We start from the raw sequence: 20,060 nt of genomic DNA on the forward strand, positions 1-20,060 counted from the left end.
CGAGAGTAAAGGTTTTTGCTTATGCAGCGACCACTTCATATCAGGTACTTAAACCAACGTTTTCTCAACTGTGTATGGTATTTATTTTAAATGATTTTATTATGATTCTTAGTGGGCTTTCTAAACTTATTTTGGCGTGGCTTTTTCTGTCTTATTACTCATAGCAACAAGTAAACATCACGTAAAACGTTGCCTCGGGATTTCTGCGTGCTGCCGTTTACGTGTTTTATGATCACAGCAATTAACCGGCTAAGCTGTTTTTCATTTTTAAGCAATGGTTGATCAATTGTCAGATCACACATAAAAAGCACTTTGGATTGCTATTATCTGTCTCACCGAGACAGATCTCAGACAGATCCTGAGACGCTCCTGCCTGACATATTTATTTTATTCGCGGAAAAAAATCAGACTAGTGATTTCTCTTGGCGTTGAGTTTAAACGTTCAAAAAGCACAGCACTCTATTTAAACGTCTTACATGTAAATCTATGTTATTTGTGTTTTTGTTTAATTAGTTTCATGGATTAGTACTGAAATGTAGAAATGTAAATGTCAGGGTATCACAAATCCGGTAAGAAGTCCGCTCTGACAGCTTCTGGCATTTTTAAAAAGTATCCCAGGGGCACAGTAAGGGTCAGAGATGTTTAGTCTATTTAATTTCTGACTATATATAATGATTTCTTTGGTTTTAAAGTGTGAAGTAAACTCTGACGGAAAAAAATCCAAGCGGATCCCGTTCATTTTGTTTACCTTTTTTGCCTGCCAACATGGCGTCTACTCTCTGAGAGTCACATGACATCCGGAGCTCTATAGGGCATGTAGTGATCGTTTGTGTTTACAGGAGTAATTCATCACTGAATCAAACAAATCTGCAGTGTTCACAATCTAAAACATGCAGGAAACATGCAGGAATCAGACCAACTTTGGGCGTGTCAGCTCTACATTACTAATGGTGGTTTACGAAGAGCACTACTCAACCTGAAACAGCTCAGTACAGTGTGGTTTGAGTCAGCCCATCTGAGTGTGGTTTAGTTTCCATGTCAGTTATGTGACAGAAATTAGAGCTCTTGGAAAACCAGCCAAAAACTAAAGCCTGATTTATACTTCTCCGTGAGCTCTGCAACCCACGGAGTGTCTGAAAAGTTTTCGCATGCAAACTTCTGTGCAGGCATTTGAGTGTCGCAAAACAATTCCCTGCAAGGACAACAGAGGGCGTAGTGTTTTTCTGTGGTATCTTGTGACCATAACACTCTGTAGTGTATTTACTAATGTGTTCATATATTTTACAGACTTTATAACACAGACAAATTTGTCCTTCATTCTCCTCCACTTCTTCATGCACTTGCCACCTCTAAACCCACATTTCCTGTCATTTCTTTTCACGTTTGCTCTGTATTTTGTACTCTTTCAGTCACGAGTGAATAAACGTTCACATGTTTGTACTTTTTCCACTATGCGTTCTTCAATCTGTTCTGGGTCTGCCACTTAATTTCTTCGTACTTTTTAACAGGGCAACGGTGCTGATGACGAATTTACAAAAAGCGGCGTCCTGACCAATCACAAGTTTGAGGTCTCTGTCTTTTTCGACAGATGTTCAAAATTTTGGGCGTGTCTCCATCACCCACTGTGAGGACGACGGAGAGCTCTTGTGCCAACACATAATGGCTGTGGAAGCCAAGTTTGAGTTCATATATGTTTAAGTCTGTGAATAAGTTAAGCTAAAAACAATTTCATTTGTTTATTTAAAAATGTTAATTTGTTAAAAGAAGTCTTGTTTTGGTCAATTCATGTAGGGTAGAAAATAGATTCCTGTCACTTTAAGAAAAGGGCAGACACACGGGGTGGGGCTATAAAACCAGTTACAGCCTGCTGAGCGTGGTGATGTGTAGAGCAATACGGTTTCTTACCACAGTATTGTTTTATTTAAGCCAAGGGAAACTTAATTTTGGACACTCCTGTAAGATTACAAGCTGTGGAATTAATTTTTTTTGTTATCTTTCATCAGAGTACTGTGGAAGCTTGTCTCCTCATCATTAAACATGCACGAGTAAACCAAGGCCAAGGAAGCCTCACCAGCCACAAAAGTAAGAAACCTTTGCTCCTGTGGACAAACGGATAAATGGATATTCTTGGATGAATGAAGGAAAGGAGCACTTATAACTGCGATGATTATGGCTTACAGCTTAAAAAAAACACATTTGAAATGTCAGACAATTAGAATATTGTGAAAAGGTTCCATATTCTAGACTCAAAGTGTCACACTCTAATCAGCTAATGAATCCAGAACACTTGCAAAGAGTTCCTGAGCCTGTTGATGGTCTCTCAGTCTAGCCTGGCCTGCCAGGCTCACCCTCTGTCTATTCTACACACAGGACGAGTCTGGGTACTTAGAGGCAGAGAGCATCATGAGGGGCAGGACTAGTCGGCTCTAAAATAACCAATCAGGAAAAAGGCAGAAATGGCGACTGTATCGCAGTAGTTTTTTTGCTGTAATCAAAAATGGTGTCTGGCAATGACGCAAACATCTTTCTTTAGAAGAAAGGCTTTTAGCACTTCTTCTTATTGTGCTTTTAAAGACACTTCCAAGCCATTTAGAACAGAGGGAAGAGCCGCAGCGAACTCCGCTTCAGACACCATCTTTGTTGTTTTCGAGAGACTGAGCATCGTGGTGTGTGACGTATGCTGCTCAGTGCTGATTGGCTCGGTTAGAATTCTCATGGGGTGGGCTTATGGGAGCGTTACCAGGCTCTTTGCTTCCCATAAGGAAGCATTTACATGGCTGGCCAGGCTACTCTCAGTCTAAAGCCTAATTTATGTTTTTCTGACTGTATTTAGAAAATACTTGTATTAAGTCATGCGCAATAGAACAGTTAGAGATCCAAAATGAATACTTGAATTATTTTGCAATTAATCCATTAATGATGATAAATGATCTAGAATAGCACATCAGCGTTACAACCATGAATGTCATGTAGTATTTGTTCCGGTGACATGAAATCAATTTCATGATTCTGCAACGCATTGAGGATTTGAGGCATAATTCCCTCAAGGGACTTGTTAATTTTCCACCAATTGTTAGGTAGGAGTGAGTCTCTTCTTTTGTTATCAGATGTCCCAAAAAAACTTAAAGCTGATTTTTTTTAGACTTTCCTTTAAAAGAGGTGAGATGTTGAGGAAAAGACAGATCTGCAGAGCCGTAAAATGTTCAGGCATCATTTGAATATGAATTATATTATTGGTGCGCAGATACTTTTGGTCAATTTTCTGCTGTATGAACTGAAAATAAAAAGTAGCAAACTGTCATTTTTTCAGTGGAGGAAAATAGAACAAGAACAGAAAATTTAGAGTACTGGATTAATGGCTTTGCTCAAATATAGAATCCAAACTGGCAGCTGGAAGACCAATTACTGGATACCCCTCAGCAGCCGAAATGTAAATAAGAATCAGCCGATGCCGCAGCTGTCAGACACCACACCAAAAAAAAGGAGAACCTGACTTTAATTTTCTGAAAAAGAAATATGACAGCTTTTTAATTGTCTAAGTTATTATTTTAATTTTTAAGAAATTCCAATTGATTGTTGTTCTAAGGACTAAGAAAGTGACATCAATTCTCAGAATCATAAAGCTGCAAGCAAAATGCTGTGATGCACAATGTTGTATTACTCCATCTGCAGCTACAATATTTGTGCCTCACCGCCTGAAAAGTCTATTCAATTTTATATGATGCTAGAAGTATCATACAAAATTTTAAATTATGAAACCTTTAAAAAAGCATTTTTCAAAACATGAAGCAAGAGCAAGGAAGCAGCCAAAAGGTCTAATATCATCCTTTCAGGATGTTACACATTATTGTAGCTTTATTTAAAAATGCACTTGGACACAAACACAGGCACACAAACGGCTAGCTGGTGAGAGGATATGCTCCTGCTTTGCATTGAGCGGCTGTGAACCAGAGCTGTTTTAGGCTTGCATGAAAAATTCAGAACTCTCTCTTAGCAACATTCGCCCTACATACAGCCCTCACACACACACACACACACACACGCGTCACAGCTTTACTTACGGTGCACACACAAGTGATGTGTGAGCAAGAAAACATTAAAAAGGGTTTGAATTTGAAAAAGTAACAAATAAAACCACTAAAAATTTCCATGGCCTTGCTCAGATATGCATGTGTTCGCAGATTAACAATTACAGCACAACTTTACCTGCATTCAGTCCTCGTAAAGAAGTAACTTCACACTTCTGAGTCGATCAAGATTTCAGCTCACCCATTTATGTTCATTAAAGGGATAGGTAGGTATGGAAAAATGGACTCACCAGAGACTAAGACAGATTGAGAGAGTGAAAGGATGTAGTTATGCCCTCTGTGGAAACACTTTCAAACCACTATCTGCTGTCCTACACAATAGAAGTCCCTCTGCTCATATTACATAACACTTCCACTACTAAACAGTACTCACACATCAGATATCATGTATGTGGTTGCTCACTATCAGCGTTTCAACACTTTTTTTTCAGAGTGTGTGTTTATGGTTCAGATGAACGAGAGGGCTGAGCTGCAGAAGAAAGGCGAAAAAGCACGTTTTCCCCTTGAGAGTTCACCTCATCTCAGTGCGGTTCAGCCAGTGTGAGTTGCATCACCTCCACCGAGTTATCTCCATCAGAAAAAGCCTTTGGAGCTCCTACTGGCGGTTTCTTCATATCTGCAGACAGTGATCTTCCTGTTTTTAATTTGACTTGAGCCTGCATTAATGTCATGTCATGCTTGCTGGTTTCATGTCTCTTTTTCCTCCTCCTGTAAAGCAGGTCAGTCGGTGTACAGATCCAATCTGTGCCCACTTCTGCTCAAATGGTAAGAAGAATGGAGGTCACAACAATATTAAATCTATAATCATTATTTTTCATTTGCATCTGAACAAGTTATGATCAAAAGGCAGGAACTACTTGTAACAAGGATTACATTGTTTTTTTAACAATCACATAAGATAATTGTAATAATTTTGCCGAGTGCCTTCGCTCACTTGCACTAAAACTGTAATATTAAATTAACACAAATGTTATATTTCTATCAAAGATTTCTATTTTTCTCAAAACCTTTTCATCTATTTCCTCTGCAATCTACCATATGCTATTTTTCCTTAAAAGCCCCAAAGGCAAATATACTACATGTTTTTTTCTGTAATCGGTCTGATTTTAGAAAACATTTTAGCCATCAGCAGGATCATGACAAATCCTGACAACTTTAAAGGTGCATGAAGTAAGTATGACATCCTGTGGCCAAATGTGGGTACTGCAGTCCATGTGTCAAAACAAACACGTCTGCTCGGAGCAGCTGTTAGCAGTTATGGATCAGATTCTAGAAGACGCCAGATGATTCTACATGAGTAAAGATAAGTCATGCACAGTAAGTTCAGTCAATAAATCATTTTACTGTAACACTGAGTTGTTGGTAATTGGAAAAAGTAGCTTGAAGTTGCTTTTTGTAATTCACTGTTAGCATTGTTAGCTCAATGTTAGCATCTAGCCTTCTTGTTAGTGTGAAGATTCTGTCCACAACACTGCTGCTTTTTGACAGTCAGTGGCTACCCCACAGTCTCAAATATGAGTGGCTCTGGATCAAGGAAGTGTGGAAGTGAGACATATTGTAAACAATAACTACATCTCAACTCGAGCGGTGTTTTGTTATTGGACTTCTGTGCAAAATGCAGTTTGGCCATAACGAACACCATGTTCGAACATAAGGATGCCCACCGGTACACTTGGTACCAGGGCAGCCTAGGTCACAGGTCGATGATAGATTTTGTAGTCGTATCATCTGACCTGCGGCCGTATGTTTTGGACACCCGAGTGAAGAGAGGGGCGGAGCTGTCAACTGATCACCACCTGGTGGTGAGTTGGATCAGATGGCAAGGGAACATGCCGCGTAGACCTGGCAGACCCAAACGCATAGTGAGGGTCTGCTGGGAATGCCTGGCAGAAGAACCTGTCCAGACGGTCTTCAACTCCCACCTCCGGCAGAGCTTTGACCGCGTCCCGAGAGCAGTGGGGGACATTGAGTCCGAGTGGGCCTTGTTCCACTCTGCGATTGTCGAGGCGGCTGTTGCTAGCTGTGGTCGTAAGGTGGCCGGTGCCAGTCGTGGTGGCAACCCCCGTACCCGCTGGTGGACACCAGAGGTTCGGGGAGCCGTCAGGCTGAAGAAGGAGGCCTACAGGGCGTGGCTGGTCTGTGGGTCTCCGGAGGCAGCAGACAGGTACCGGATAGCCAAGCGGGGTGCAGCAGTGGCAGTTGCCGAGGCAAAATCTCGGGCGTGGGAGGAGTTTGGTGAGGCCATGGAGAAAGACTATCGATCGGCTCCAAAGAGGTTCTGGCAAACTGTCCGGCGCCTCAGGAAAGGAAGGCAGCAACTCGCTCACACTGTTTACAGTGGGGATGGGGAGCTGCTGACGTCAACTGAGGCTATAGTCGGACGGTGGAAGGAATACCTTGAGGAGCTCCTCAATCCCACCAATGCGCATTCCGAGGAGGAACCAGAGCTGGGAGGCCTGGGGATGGACTGTCCGATCTCGGGGGCAGAAGTTGCTAAGGTAGTCAAACAACTACACAGCGGCGGAGCCCCGGGGGCGGATGAGGTTCGTCCTGGGTATCTCAAGGCTATGGATGTTGTAGGGCTGTCATGGTTGACACATCTCTACAACATTGCGTGGTCATTGGGGGCAGTTCCTAGGGAGTGGCAGACCGGGGTGGTGGTCCCCATCTTTAAGAAGGGTGACCTGAGGGTGTGTTCCAACTATAGGGGGATCACACTCCTCAGCCTCCCTGGAAAGGTCTACGCCAAGGTACTGGAGAGGAGGGTCCGATCGATAGTTGAATCTCAGATAGAGGAGGAGCAATGTGGTTTTCGTCCTGGCCGTGGAACTGTGAACCAGCTCTATACCCTTGCAAGGGTGATGGAGGGGGCATGGGAGTTTGCCCAACCAATCCACATGTGCTTTGTGGATTTGGAGAAGGCTTATGACCGTGTCCCCAGGGGCACCCTGTGGGGGACGCTCCAGGAGTATGGGGTGGGTGGCTTTCTGTTAAGGGCCATTCAGTCCCTTTACCAGAGGAGCGTGAGTTTGGTCCGCATAGCCGGTAGTAAGTCGGACCTGTTCCCAGTGAGGGTTGGACTCCGCCAGGGCTGCCCTTTGTCACCGGTTCTGTTCATCACTTTTATGGACAGAATTTCTAGACGCAGCCGTGGTGTGGAGTGTGTCGAGTTTGGTGGCAGGAGAATCTCGTCTCTGCTTTTTGCGGATGATGTGGTCCTCCTAGCTTCATCCAGCTCTGACCTTCAGCTCTTGCTGGGTAGGTTCGCGGCCGAATGTGAAGCGGCTGGGATGAGGATCAGCACCTCCAAATCTGAGACCATGGTTCTCGACCGGAAAAGGGTGGCTTGCCACCTCCGGGTCGGGGGAGAGGTCCTACCTCAAGTGGAGGAGTTTAAGTATCTCGGGGTCTTGTTCACGAGTGAGGGTAGGAGGGATCGGGAGATCGACAGGCGGATTGGTTCGGCGTCTGCAGTGATGCGGACGCTGAGCCGATCTGTCGTGGGGAAGAGGGAGCTGAGCCAGAAAGCCAGGCTCTCGATTTACCGGTCGATCTATGTCCCAATCCTCACCTATGGTCATGAGCTTTGGGTAATGACCGAAAGAACGAGATTGCGGATACAAGCGGCCGAAATGAGTTTCCTCCGTAGGGTGGCCGGGCTCAGCCTTAGAGATAGGGTGAGGAGCTCGGACATTCGGGAGGGACTCGGAGTAGAACCGCTGCTCCTCCGGATCGAAAGGAGCCAGTTGAGGTGGTTTGGGCATCTGGTCAGGATGCCTCCTGGACGCCTCCCCGGGGAGGTGTTTCGGGCATGTCCTGCCGGCAGAAGGTCCCCGGGTTGACCCAGGACACGTTGGAGAGGTTACATCTCCAATCTGGTCCGGGAACGCCTTGGGGTCCTGCCGGAGGAGCTGGTGGACAAGGCCGGGGAGAGGACGGCCTGGAGCTCCCTAATTGGGATGCTGCCCCCGCGACCCGGACCCGGATAAGCGGAGGAAGACGAAGACGAAACTACATCTCTTTTTTTGTAAAGGAGAAAAACTGACAACCCCCAGCTGGCTGAGGAGGAAATCTGTTTCTATGTAGCCCTCTTTCCAACATGAATGAGACATTAGACTGTTTAATGATTATTTCTCTGTAAAATTCTGAGGCATTGTATCTTTAAGCTAAAGGCTTCTTCTTCATTATATAATCAAAAAAGCAGAACTTAAGGATCAATGAGATTAAAGCAGACATGGCATGTAACTGAATTGCTGAACCTCCTCCAGTCAATATTAAATACATCCACACAGGATGTAAGCAATATTCCATGACTTGGCATTCCTTGTCCATTCTGTTTACTGTGCATTATAATAAAATTTAATGACATTGCTGTTTTCCAACCCCCACAAAGAAGCACTGACTAAACTACTTGCATCAGTCCGTCTCCATTCTCCTAATATTCGACCTACTTTATAAGCCGTCTAGTCTGTTTTGGTTTGAAGATGAAACATTTGTGACCTATAAAAACACGGAGCACTGCTTTTCTGCGTCTACACAACACAACACCAGCTAATCTTGATGGTAATATTTCTTAACACACTGAGTGCCACAAAGCAGTTTCAGTCCATCATATCATGATCAGCATATCTTCTTACTGGTGTGCAGAAAGTGTTGCAGATGGAATGGATTCAATCCTGGATGTGAAAGTGGGTGAAATTTAAATCAGCCTGAATACTCTCAAGAAATGAAAGAATGAAATATGTAACAGGGAATGGTTTCTGTTTATGACTTTTGCAGGTCCCATATGTGAGTAATAAAATAATGAGATGTTTCAGATATTTTTACGTGGAGTTCTGAAAAGGGTATAAACAAAATCTGTTACATTTGAATTGACTTGTTTTAGTTGTTTATGCCTGTTTAACTGTATTTTTGTGTTTGCCTATCTTGGCCAGGTCTCCCTTGAAAAAGAGGTTTTTGATCTGAATAGGACCTTCCTGGTTGAATATAAATTTGAAAAATAATGGAAAACTTGGAAAGACAGATTCATTTTCATTGGAAAGTTGAGCCAATGGCTAGCCTGAGTCAGGCTAGATAATGTTTCTATTAAATACAACTCATATCTGTTTTTTTCATAGCAGTTCAATAAAATATAATTTCATAAATGTGGAAGCAAGGGTGTGCAGTGGTGCTGTTGCCTTGCAGCAAGAAGGTCCTGGGTTCTCTTCCCGGCCTGGGATCTTTCTGCATGGAGTTTGCATGCTCTCCCTGTGCATGCGTGGGTTCTCTCCGGGTACTCCGGCTTCCTCCCACAGTCCAAAAACATGACTGTTAGGTTAACTGGTCCGTCTAAATTGTCCTTAGGTGTGAGTGTGTGTGTGTGTGTGGTTGTTTGTCCTGTGTGTCTCTGTGTTGCCCTGCGATGGACTGGCTCTCTGTCCAGGGTGTACCCCGCCTGATTGCCCGTTGACCACTGGAGATAGGCATCAGCGCCCCCAACCCCCCCACCCCACATGGACAAAGCGGATTCAGACGATGGATGGAAATGTGGAAGCAATCACATGGCTTTTCACAAAGAATTATGTAAATGGCCTGTATTTGTATAGCACCTTCTTAGGGCTCCACAACCCCTCGAGGCACTTCACACACACATTCACACACTGGTGGGGATGAGCTACTCTGTACCTACAGCTGCCCTGGGGCGTGCTGACAGAGGCGAGGCTGCCGAGCACAGGCGTCCCCCCGACCACCAACAGCAGGCAAGGCTAGTTAAGTGTCTTGCCCAAGGACACATCAGCAATCTGTAGTCGGAGCTGGGATCAAACCTGCAACCTTCCAATTACTGGACAATGCGCTCTACCTCCTGAGCTACTGTTGTGGTTATTTACAGCATAAATTACTTGTATGTCTAGTTATGTTTGCACTTAAGGCTGGAATTTTGAAACAGTCTTGCTAGGATATCTATGAAATGTGGTTTTTATAACAATGTAAAGGTTATAAAGTTGTACTTGCATGAACAATTTGGAAATCTTTGAGACTGGAAAATTTCTTTGTAGGGTCAGAAAACTAAATTGGCAGTCGAGCTTCTCCATTTGTGAGAAGATGCTTTCGTTCTCATCCATGCAGCTTTGCAACTTCAAAATGAAGTATTCAAAAGCTCCTCTCATTAGAAGCAAATAGAAAAGTAGAGTATCCAGTTTTACTGAACCTACAAGGATCATCATGTCCTGGATGGTTTAAATTATCACCGGCGCTCTCATTGTGACCAGATTTTAGCTCGTCCACCCGTCAGAACACAACTCTAGTTTCCAAACCAAGACAATTCAAACTTTTACTAAATAAGAAATAAATGTAACCTTTCCACAAAATGTAATATCAAAAGATGCCTATTTTAACAATTCTCTCCCTATAAAAAGGAAGCATCCCATTTCATCTGCAGAAGGATCGCAACATGCTTTCCTTTAGGAGTTCAGAGAATTCCAAACCAGCAGACGACAGCAGTGGCGCCTGGGAACTGAATCCTCCACTGGTGGAAACAAAGGCAATTTTCTAAATGGCTTATTTGTAGGTTTGTTTGAAATCTAAGCTTCACAGGTTTTGTTCCAAAGAGAACAAAAGATTACAACCAGGAGGAGCTCTGCATGTGACCTTGCATGTGCAAATTTTTTTTAAAGAAAACTCTGTCCTCTATGCAGATTATTATCTCATTAATCTGTTTAACCCTCTGGAGGCAGGCGTTGCAGATTTGCAACGTTAAAACCTACCTACCTGCTTACTCCACATACGTATTTCATGAGCATTTTTTTACTCAGAAGTACCCCTGAAGGACTTAGTTGTTCGTCCTTTTATCAAAACTTATTTGAGCCTGAGAGGGTTAAAGTTGGAACAGTGCCGGATGAAGGCGCCTCAGCAATGGACCAGTTTACACTCTCTCTCGTTTCTATTAATTAGCTAATGTAGTAACAAACTGAACAGTGAAGAAATACACCACTAACAGTGTAATGGACAATCTTTCAATCCCTTTTTGACTTTGTGTGTGTGTGCGTGCGTGCGTGCGTGCGTGTGTGTGTGTGTGTGTGTGTGTGTGTGTGTGTGTGTGTGAGTGAGAGAGACTCAAAGTTATTTATATTTTTTTAAGCGCTGATGTGGTTTTACAACAACATGAATGCACATTAAATTTGAAATAAAAATATCAGATTTTTAAAAAATAAACGTGGGAGCACAATGCTGTCTCGCCATTTGTAATAGAAATTTCCACCTCCCAGCTCATTGTCAAGCACAATTGATGCCAGAGCGTCGTGCCCGCTCACACTCCTTCACGTGCATGCAGACTAAAAATAGCAGCAGCCTTACCTTTCTGTACACTATCATGTTGGGGGATTCATCCGCCACCCCGTTGGTCCCCTGCCCGCTGCTGTTGGTCTGTGCCATGATCCAGTGAGTAAATCTGCCACAGGAAATGTCAGGTGCTCCTGTTGTGGACAGAAGGGATATTTTGGCCCATCAGAGGGACAATGCTTCGGCTTCGGCATCAACACATGAAATCAATGTGCAAACCTTCCAGTTTGGCTGCATGTGTGTGCACAAATTACAAGGGCTCACTGAAGGCATAGTTCAGGAAAAAATGGGTAAAGCAAGGTAAATAATGTTATCTACCAATGTGGCAAAAGTTTAAGTTGAAGAATAATAGGTGGCTTCTGAAGATGCATGTTCTCTCTCTTTTCTCTGATTGGGTTGACAGGAAAAACATTTTACAGTTTGTTGACATTAGAGGATTCTTCACGCACTGGCTGATATCTATGAACACATCCTATCACTGAAATGGAAAGATAAGGTGAGGCAGAGACCCTGACAGCAGTAAATGCAGTAAGCCAACACACAGTCCCTGGAGGAGGCATGACACTCTACATTGCAGCTTGGATACATCTATTTGAGTAGAGCAGCCATTGTCAAAACGTGCAAGACTTTGCTAATGTACAAATATGCCTGATGCAGCTTCACCGTGTTTCCCCCCCTCTCCTTGACACCCACACGCACGGCATCCTTGCAAGGTTTTAGTCTGCAGATGGATAGCATTCAAAGAGCGGAGTCATCCAATCTGCTTTTATTATGAGGCCGGATATCGTGTCTTAATAACCACGATATGAAGCCCGTTCAGCACTCTGGACAGCTCCCGGGTCGTTTTTCTTCGCCCGATCGGCGCGTGAACCCCCAGCAAACACAGCGGGAGAAAACGGCCACCGAAGGAGGAGAGAGGAAGAGGGAGGCTCACCTGAAAAAACAAGCAGCCCGCTTTAGGTCTCCTGAGTCCTCGCAGGGGTGGAAGCCTGGTCCTTCGAGTTCAGAGCGTCAACTGGCAGACATAGGAATGTGAGGGGTATGCATTGGCAGCGGGGAGAAGCAAACATTCGGCGGACGCTCGGTGTGTGGTACAGCTCTGTCTCAGTCTCTCCTCTCCCCTCCTCCCATCAGAACGATGCTCACAATCGTGGGCGCGCCACTTTGGGAGCCGGGAGCGCGCAGACGTTCGACCAATCGCGTGTGAGGAATAAACTACAACCTGTTAGGGAAAAGTAATTGTTCGGATCACATTTTACTGTTATTCACTGCTGGGATTCCTCTGAAATCTGTGTCAACATATAAACATACCTGAGACTTATTATTATTATTATTATTACTACTATTGTTGTTGTTTTATTATTATTATTATTATTATTATTATTATTATAGTTGTTGTTGTTGTTGTTGTTGTTGTTGTTATCATCATCATCATCATCATCATCATCATCATCATTACAAGGCCAAAAAGGAAAACATCTACACATTTAATTAATATGTTCTGAAGAAAACTTGATCAATTAGCCTATTGATATGTTTTTATGTGATCACATGTATGACCCATATTTACCTTTGAGATCTAATAACCTTACCTTATGCAATTATTAAAAACGTAAAGAGGCAAAACGTTATTTATAATAAATAACATGTTTCCATTGTGTTTGTAACTCATCAGCATGTCAACACCCTAAAAATAATCACAGCTGATAGAAAATGTGCAGTAGATCTTATCACAAGCAGGAACCTAATTAAATATTTCAATTAATATATAAATAATGACAACCCTAACCCTAACAATGGCGTTTCTCAATTGTCTCATTCATTTTCTTTCTCTTTTTTTTTTCAAAACAAGGACAGGACTTTAACACGGAGAAGAAAAACAGGTCTAAATGTTTTTTTTTAATCCAGAGCCACGATAGATTTAGGTACAAATGTACAGATTTGGTGCAGCTGAGCTGAGGCATGAACGAGACATGAACATGGTAGATGTGCACCTTGTTTCTATATGTGTTTACCTGAATAATTTCCTCTTTTGCTCTTTCGGGGCTCAAGGACAGAATGCTTGGCCATATGCAATCCATCTCTACATGAGATGCAGAACTACAGCAAAGCCATTCTATACGCCCACAGCTCAGCAAATGCTTAACTAACTAACTAACTAACTAACTAACTAACTAACTAACTAACTAACTAACTAACTAATACATATTAAAACACATATCAACTTGTCTGTTTTCTGCATTCCATGTTTCGTCTTAATTTCTGTTGTTTTGATACATTTTGTTAGGAAATAGAACATTTAAAGGATCCTAAAACGTTTGAGCCAATGACTAAATCCTGATGTCAGAATGAAAATAATGAAGATCAAGATATCCGCCGATATTCCTGTTTTATTCTGGACAACACCAGAATTACTTTCAGAGTCAAACATAATTTCATTCAGTGGCCGTTTTTCGGTGGTGGGCTGTCGCTTTAAATAAAAAGCGTGCCATTAAACTTCATTACCCAGAATGCAATGCCCACTCTCCGACGAACAAAAACGCGGAAACAAAACAACTTTTTTCTAAACTAACGAGTCGACAGAAAGTGACCGCAGCAGTAGCTGACGACAGTCGGAGTTTACTCAGTAGCTTCTTCTATTACCGCTAAATAAAAAGTCGTAATGGCTTTGAAGAGAATACAGAAGGTGAGAATGACCGTTTTTTCTTTATTTGCGTAAATGTACACGACAGGCTGGAGCTATGCGGAAACGCGGCTGTGGTTAGCCGTTAAATTCGCTGTTAGTTTTATTTTCAAAAATGTTTTTACTGTCGTTACCTTCAGTCAGTCAGCTCACTTAAAGGGGAGTTTAAATGCTTGATAAATAACGTGGTTTAATTGCTTATTTCCTGTTTACGTTTCGTTTCCGCCGCGTGTAAAACAGGATTAGAAACAACTATTAAAATGAGTCCAGGGTTGTATCAATAACATTTCTGACAGTGGAGAGTTGTCTACGCCATTGTTTAAACGTTGCTCTTTGGTGACAGTTGTAAACCGAAATGCTAACTTTGCTAACAACTAATATCCGGCCTTTAAACCCAGTAATGACAAAGCACTTGTTTCGGATCGTGTTTAACCCTTTTCCCCCTCGGTGTTAGTTTGTTAATTGTATCACGTGTCTGAGTTATCAGGCAGATTCTTATTTTTTTTTATTTTATCTTTTTTTTATTCTTGATTATTTTTTGTTTCTTACAGGAGTTGAATGACCTACAGAGGGACCCTCCAGCTTCATGCTCAGCTGGACCTGTGGGAGAAGACAGTAAGTGTGAGATGGTTTAAGATTTTATGGAAATGTGTATATTTTATCCTCAAATACTCAAATCATTGTGATGTCTTTAAGATCTAATCCTCAATGATCTTCAAATATTTCTGTTAATTTTTCCCCACTGTTAGTGTTTCACTGGCAAGCTACCATCACCGGGCCGGTAAGCTTTTTCTAGATTTGTTTCCAGATTTTTTTCTTTTTTTAAACAAAGTTGCTTCTGGATGTCCATACAATGGTGTTTTATGCTCGTCCTTTTATGTATGGCCAGCTCAGACTGACACACTCTGCTAGTGTTATTCACTGAAGCACACAGCATTGTTGAGACATAAATATTGCTTAGCAATGGTTTGCTCTTCTTTCTTTCAGAATGACAGTCCTTATCATGGAGGAGTTTTCTTCCTGTCTGTCCACTTCCCCACTGATTATCCCTTTAAACCACCAAAGGTATGAATATTTAGTTTGTAGCTGATGCATCAGAGGCATTTTCCAGTGTATTCTGACAGTTTCCAGAGTAAATTGTCATCCAATAGCCTGCACGTCTGTCTGTAGCAGCTTTATTTTTAGGAGAAAAATAGTAATGTTGTGATTTGTGTCACAAATCAGCCATTTATTATTATTATTATTAGTATTATTGACCAATGTATTTATAATATGGGTGTAATGGTACGTTAAAATCGTATTCGGTTTGATTCGGTGTTTTTAAGAGGTACCGTAAATCCTCTAATACAGGCCTGGGCCTGTATTTGACTCAAGCTCCAGGCCTTTATTGGAAGGAGGACCAGAGTTAGAGGCAGGCCTCAATTTCTATTTGAGCAAAATGAACTAATGTTCGCTGGAGTTTTTGACAATTAAAATTGCGCCCAAATTTCTTTTAACAACGGTAGTTTCTGCTTCAGCCATCTCCCCCCTCCCCCTGCGCAGCACCGCAAACTCACGATGTGCCTGCAGCCTCTCAGTGTTCCTGCTGCTCTAAACATTAAAATAATTATTTAATTTTCTGTTCCTCACTTCTGATTACCTTCAGTGGTGTCTGTTTGTTGCAACCACCAGGTACAAAAACTAACTTGTATTTATTTGACTATTTTTCTGTCCTGCCTGTTTATTATCTTCCTGCATCTCCTCTCAACCCTAAAGAAAAACTGCTACCTGGGTTCATTTATATTCACCTTATTAGTTACCTTTGAACTGCAGTTCTAAAAGATCTACCGACCGCAAAAACAGCGGAGTGCGCGCTGCTTGGCGGCCGCATCAGTGATCGGTGCGTCACTGGATGACAAGTTGATGTGCCCCGCTCCACAGCAGCGAAACGCATCAGGCGCAAATAAAAGACAGAAAACATAAAAGGAAATGAGCCGACACAAACGATCGCGTGTTAAATTAGTTTTTGAGGTGGCGACACCTGATTTGATAATGTTACTGTGGCCGTGCTCAGGTCGCAGATGTCTGGAGCGCGTCAACAATCAGAGCTTTGCATGCGCAAGCTGGTTAAGGTTAGGATCGGGGTGAGGGGAAGGTTAAATTGCAAGAGGGTAAAGGTCACAATTTGGTTAAATGTCCGTTTTACGGCGGGTGTCAGTACCGACGCTCTGACACAGCGCGTTGCCTCCCGACGCGCAGGAGCTTGTCACCTGCTGACAGCAGGCTGCTGTCTTTTCCGTGGACTGCATCTTGCCGGTCATTATCATGTGACAGAGACTAGTCGATGCCAGACATAAAAATTCACTATAGTGAAGTCGACTAGTTCATACTAGAGCCCTGCGCTGGACTGTTTTCTTCATCCCGCTCCTGCTCGCTCCCGCTGAATTTCTGACCATTACTGCCCGCAACCGCAACGTATGTGTTACACTCCCGCCCGCACCTGCAGCGTGCATGTCTACTCCCGCCTGCAACCACAAAACTCGGAGAAATTATTACCTCACAATAAAAGAGATGTAATGAGTTTGCGTCCTCTCTGGTCCTGGAGAAAACATGTCATTTTATAGGCTATACCAGGGGTCGGCAACCCGCGGCTCTTCCATCCATCTGATGCGGCTCTCTGTGCTTGTAAAATAATGAATGGATATTTAAATAAAATGCTTTATATTTTACTGAAAAATTTTACATCTGTATGCCAATTCTATGTAAAGATTGTCTGCGTAAACCTGAACAGTTCCAACCCGGTCTTACTGTGAGACCGGGTTGACGGGTCACGCTTGTGCGTAATCATATGCGCTTTCTGAGCTGACGAGGATGTCAGATTCTGGGCTTCTCCTCAGACGGCTCCTGGATGTGTCGCCACATTGGAGACAGGAACAAGCACTATTCAGCCAAAGTTTCATAATCGGGGAACATTTTCTAAGTGACAAGTCTCTCTGAGAGACCGGGTTTGGAATACACTCGCTTCAGTGGGAGGAACCTTCCCGCATGCGCTCTGGTTCTGCGACGCGCTCCAAGCCAATCTCCACAACTTCAGCTCGCTGTGCACATATGCGCTGACAGTGAGCTGCGCTGAGCAGTGTCCAGCTCAGATGTTCAGATGGGAATCTTTTCTTGGGTGATTTAGCTACATCTGCGATGTGCGTAATTAATAAAATGTCAGTTCGTCTGCATGCGTCGGGGTAATTCTTTCTATTCTTTCTCTGTCAAAATAAACGGTCAAATACGGGAACTGTCCGGTCAACACAACACAAGCCCTGCTTTTTACTGTTCTGTTTTCTTGTGAAAATTGTTGGAAAGAGATATAATTTAACTTGATTACCACCAGAGCCAGTGCGCCGTCATCTCCGTGACGGTAAATGAGGGAAAAACAAATTGATCGGATCCTGCACGCCTTTTAACACATTGGTCAGGATTGACACACTTTGTTTTCATGTAGTTGGTTAAAAAAAAGTCGGGCTCGGGTCGGGCCAGAGAATCCTGAAAACCTTTTCGGACCGGGTTGGGCTGGGGCTCCACCCCCTCGGGCTGGGCCAGACACAGGCTCAGATTTTAGGCCCGTGCAGGGCTCTAGTCCAGACTTTATTTATTTTTAAAAACTAAATAAAAAAATATCTGTACTGTCTACATTATACCACATAAGACTATAATTCTTATTGATTTCTTAACATTATTCTTGAAAGGAGGAAAACTCCAGATTCTGGTTTTAAGAGTTGGAGCCATACGTGTGTAACATCACACACGCCATTTTACTTATAACTATAACTGATGTAAAATCATTTAAATTCCATCTACGGGTGTGCCATATCATTCATGAAATTACCAGTATTTTTACCAGTAATTTTTATTTGCCCCAAAAAAGATTTTAATTTGATGTCATAATTACATCAACTACACAACGCGGAGTTATTTTTTAATTTTATTTATTCTTTATTTAACCAGGAAGGTCTCATAAAGATTAAAAACCTAATTTTCATCTCCTGGCCTAAAGGCAGCAAAAGATGCATTTACAAAATGACTGTTGCACAGATAAAGTTATTTACACAATTATAGAAAGCAGTAATGCAGGGAGTCAGTCTCAAGTTCTCTCGATCTGGTTTTAAACCGATGCAAGGAAATAAGGTTGGTAATTAAAGTTGTGAAGTCAAAAATGGCTGGAATCTCACAGGATTCACTCTTGTCAGTGAGTAGGGGTTAGATGCAAAATAGTTTCTGACGTGTTTTGATTTACTTGACTTTAATATATGTATTAGAATGGGGCAAAGCATATTGATGAATGTACATAATAATGTAAATATGCCACAGTTAGCAAAAACTAGTTTCCATCTGCTGTCCCGTAGACATGGAACGCACACATTACATGATGGATAAGAGAGAAATGTGGCTGCTGCAGTACTCTGTATTATTATTATTATTATTAATATTTCTTTATTTTCACAGGTTGCCTTTACAACAAAAATCTACCACCCGAACATAAATGGCAATGGCAGCATTTGCCTTGACATCTTGAGGTCGCAGTGGTCACCTGCACTAACAATATCCAAAGGTGAATAAAAATGTACATCTACCTGTGAAATCCAGGAGGTTTTTTTTTTACAGTGGAAGGGAATTTCAGAGATGATCAGAGCATTCGAGCCGTTTTCACAAGCGATGTTAGGAAGGTGCTGACGGTTTAGTGTGAACGTTTTCAGCATTTGCTCTTGACACATTGATTTCACAGTGAGAGGCTCTGCTGAATATGTGCTCTGGGAGGACGAGGGTGGAGGTGAGCATCTGGTGAGAGTGCAGAGGAGGCAGGATGTAATGCATAAGTAAGCTGGGAGTTGCTGTTTTTTTTTAAGTACAAGAATTACAGTTAGGATGTTGTAGTTGACCTTTTTTCTGTATCAGCACCACCTGTTCTTGAATGCATCTGTATTGTCTAGAAGGTTCAAATGAACATTTATCACGGCAGGGAAGTGCACTGAGTAGCATTACTCACACCTGCTCACTGCCACACTCACTGAAAATGCATTGGAAATTGAGTTTTACACGATCTCTTTAGAGATGCTCAAATGTTTCCAAGCTTTTTGTTTTGTTTGTTTTAACTGGCAGAAAAATCTTAGAAAAGAGTTGAGAGCAAATTGGGCTGATATTTATTTATTTTATTTTTTTTATAAACCATCCAACTGTGGTTATTGTGGGGGAAAAGGCTAAAAGGTCACACAGCATGTGTGAAAATGGCTCCATTAGGGCTTTAAGCAGGTGCTGGTAGGATGAGGTGTTTTGTTGGCTGAAACAAGTCTGCCAAAGCATTTTTCTGAGACTAAACTCAGATTTATCATTCTTGAACAACTTGTTTTGATTGTCATTTCTGTGGAGCTGGTTAACTTACTACTTCAGGATTGTTTTGTTTGAAAGCTAATTATGTTTTTTTCCCCTTCCAGTTTTACTATCCATTTGCTCTTTGCTGTGTGACCCAAATCCGGATGACCCGTTGGTCCCCGACATTGCACATATCTACAAATCAGACAGGCAAAAGTGAGTATTGGAGAACTTGGCTCATCAGAAGACAAACGACTGCATTTGCTTTAATCGTGTCATTTCTGTTCCTAAAGGTACAACAAACTGGCTAGAGAATGGACCCAGAGGTATGCAATGTAACGGAGTGAAGACGCAACAAGGCCTCGCCTCTCACAACTCCTTATAACATGACAGTACTGTTCGACTGCTTTATCCTCACTGGCTGTAGCTGAAGTGTTTAATACACATAAATGCACTTTCTCTTCCCAAATTTTACTTGACCTGTTTTATTTTATTATTTTGGCATTACTGGTATTATTTTGATCACTGCTGAGATGGAGTGCTTGTGTTTTTCTTTTACAAATGTGTATTGTTCATGACTGTATTTTGAATAATCTTAAAATAAAAATAAGATTCATTAAATTCATTCCTTT

At 42.3% G+C, this 20,060-nt stretch overlaps 2 protein-coding genes across 3 annotated transcripts in view; one reads left to right on the plus strand and one right to left on the minus strand.

Moving 5' to 3' along the window:
• rgs7a (regulator of G protein signaling 7a) overlaps window positions 1–12,561 on the minus strand; it is a 79,447-nt gene extending 66,886 nt beyond the window's left edge. The window contains exons 1-2 of the mRNA XM_015944795.3: window positions 12,340–12,561; window positions 11,421–11,539 (exon numbers count right to left, since the gene is read on the minus strand). Of these exons, the coding sequence (XP_015800281.1) occupies window positions 11,421–11,498 (78 nt within the window). The 5' untranslated portion in view covers window positions 11,499–11,539; window positions 12,340–12,561. The remainder of the gene's footprint in view (window positions 1–11,420; window positions 11,540–12,339) is intronic.
• Window positions 12,562–13,924: 1,363 nt separating this feature from the next.
• LOC107375950 (ubiquitin-conjugating enzyme E2 D4) lies at window positions 13,925–20,053 on the plus strand. 2 transcript variants are annotated; one of them, XM_015944796.3, is made up of 7 exons: window positions 13,925–14,091; window positions 14,640–14,703; window positions 14,838–14,869; window positions 15,076–15,153; window positions 18,565–18,670; window positions 19,551–19,644; window positions 19,722–20,053. In XM_015944796.3, exons 1-7 carry the CDS (start codon window positions 14,068–14,070, stop codon window positions 19,765–19,767), a joined length of 444 nt encoding a protein of 147 aa, XP_015800282.1. In that variant the 5' UTR covers window positions 13,925–14,067; the 3' UTR covers window positions 19,768–20,053. The 2 variants fall into 2 exon arrangements, with proteins under 2 accessions (XP_015800282.1, XP_070398635.1); XM_070542534.1 differs by lacking the exon at window positions 13,925–14,091 and adding an exon at window positions 14,118–14,184.
• Window positions 20,054–20,060: the final 7 nt, after the last annotated feature.

The sequence above is a fragment of the Nothobranchius furzeri genome, chromosome 12 (assembly GCF_043380555.1).
Source record: "Nothobranchius furzeri strain GRZ-AD chromosome 12, NfurGRZ-RIMD1, whole genome shotgun sequence".
Taxonomy (NCBI): Eukaryota; Metazoa; Chordata; class Actinopteri; order Cyprinodontiformes; family Nothobranchiidae; genus Nothobranchius; species Nothobranchius furzeri.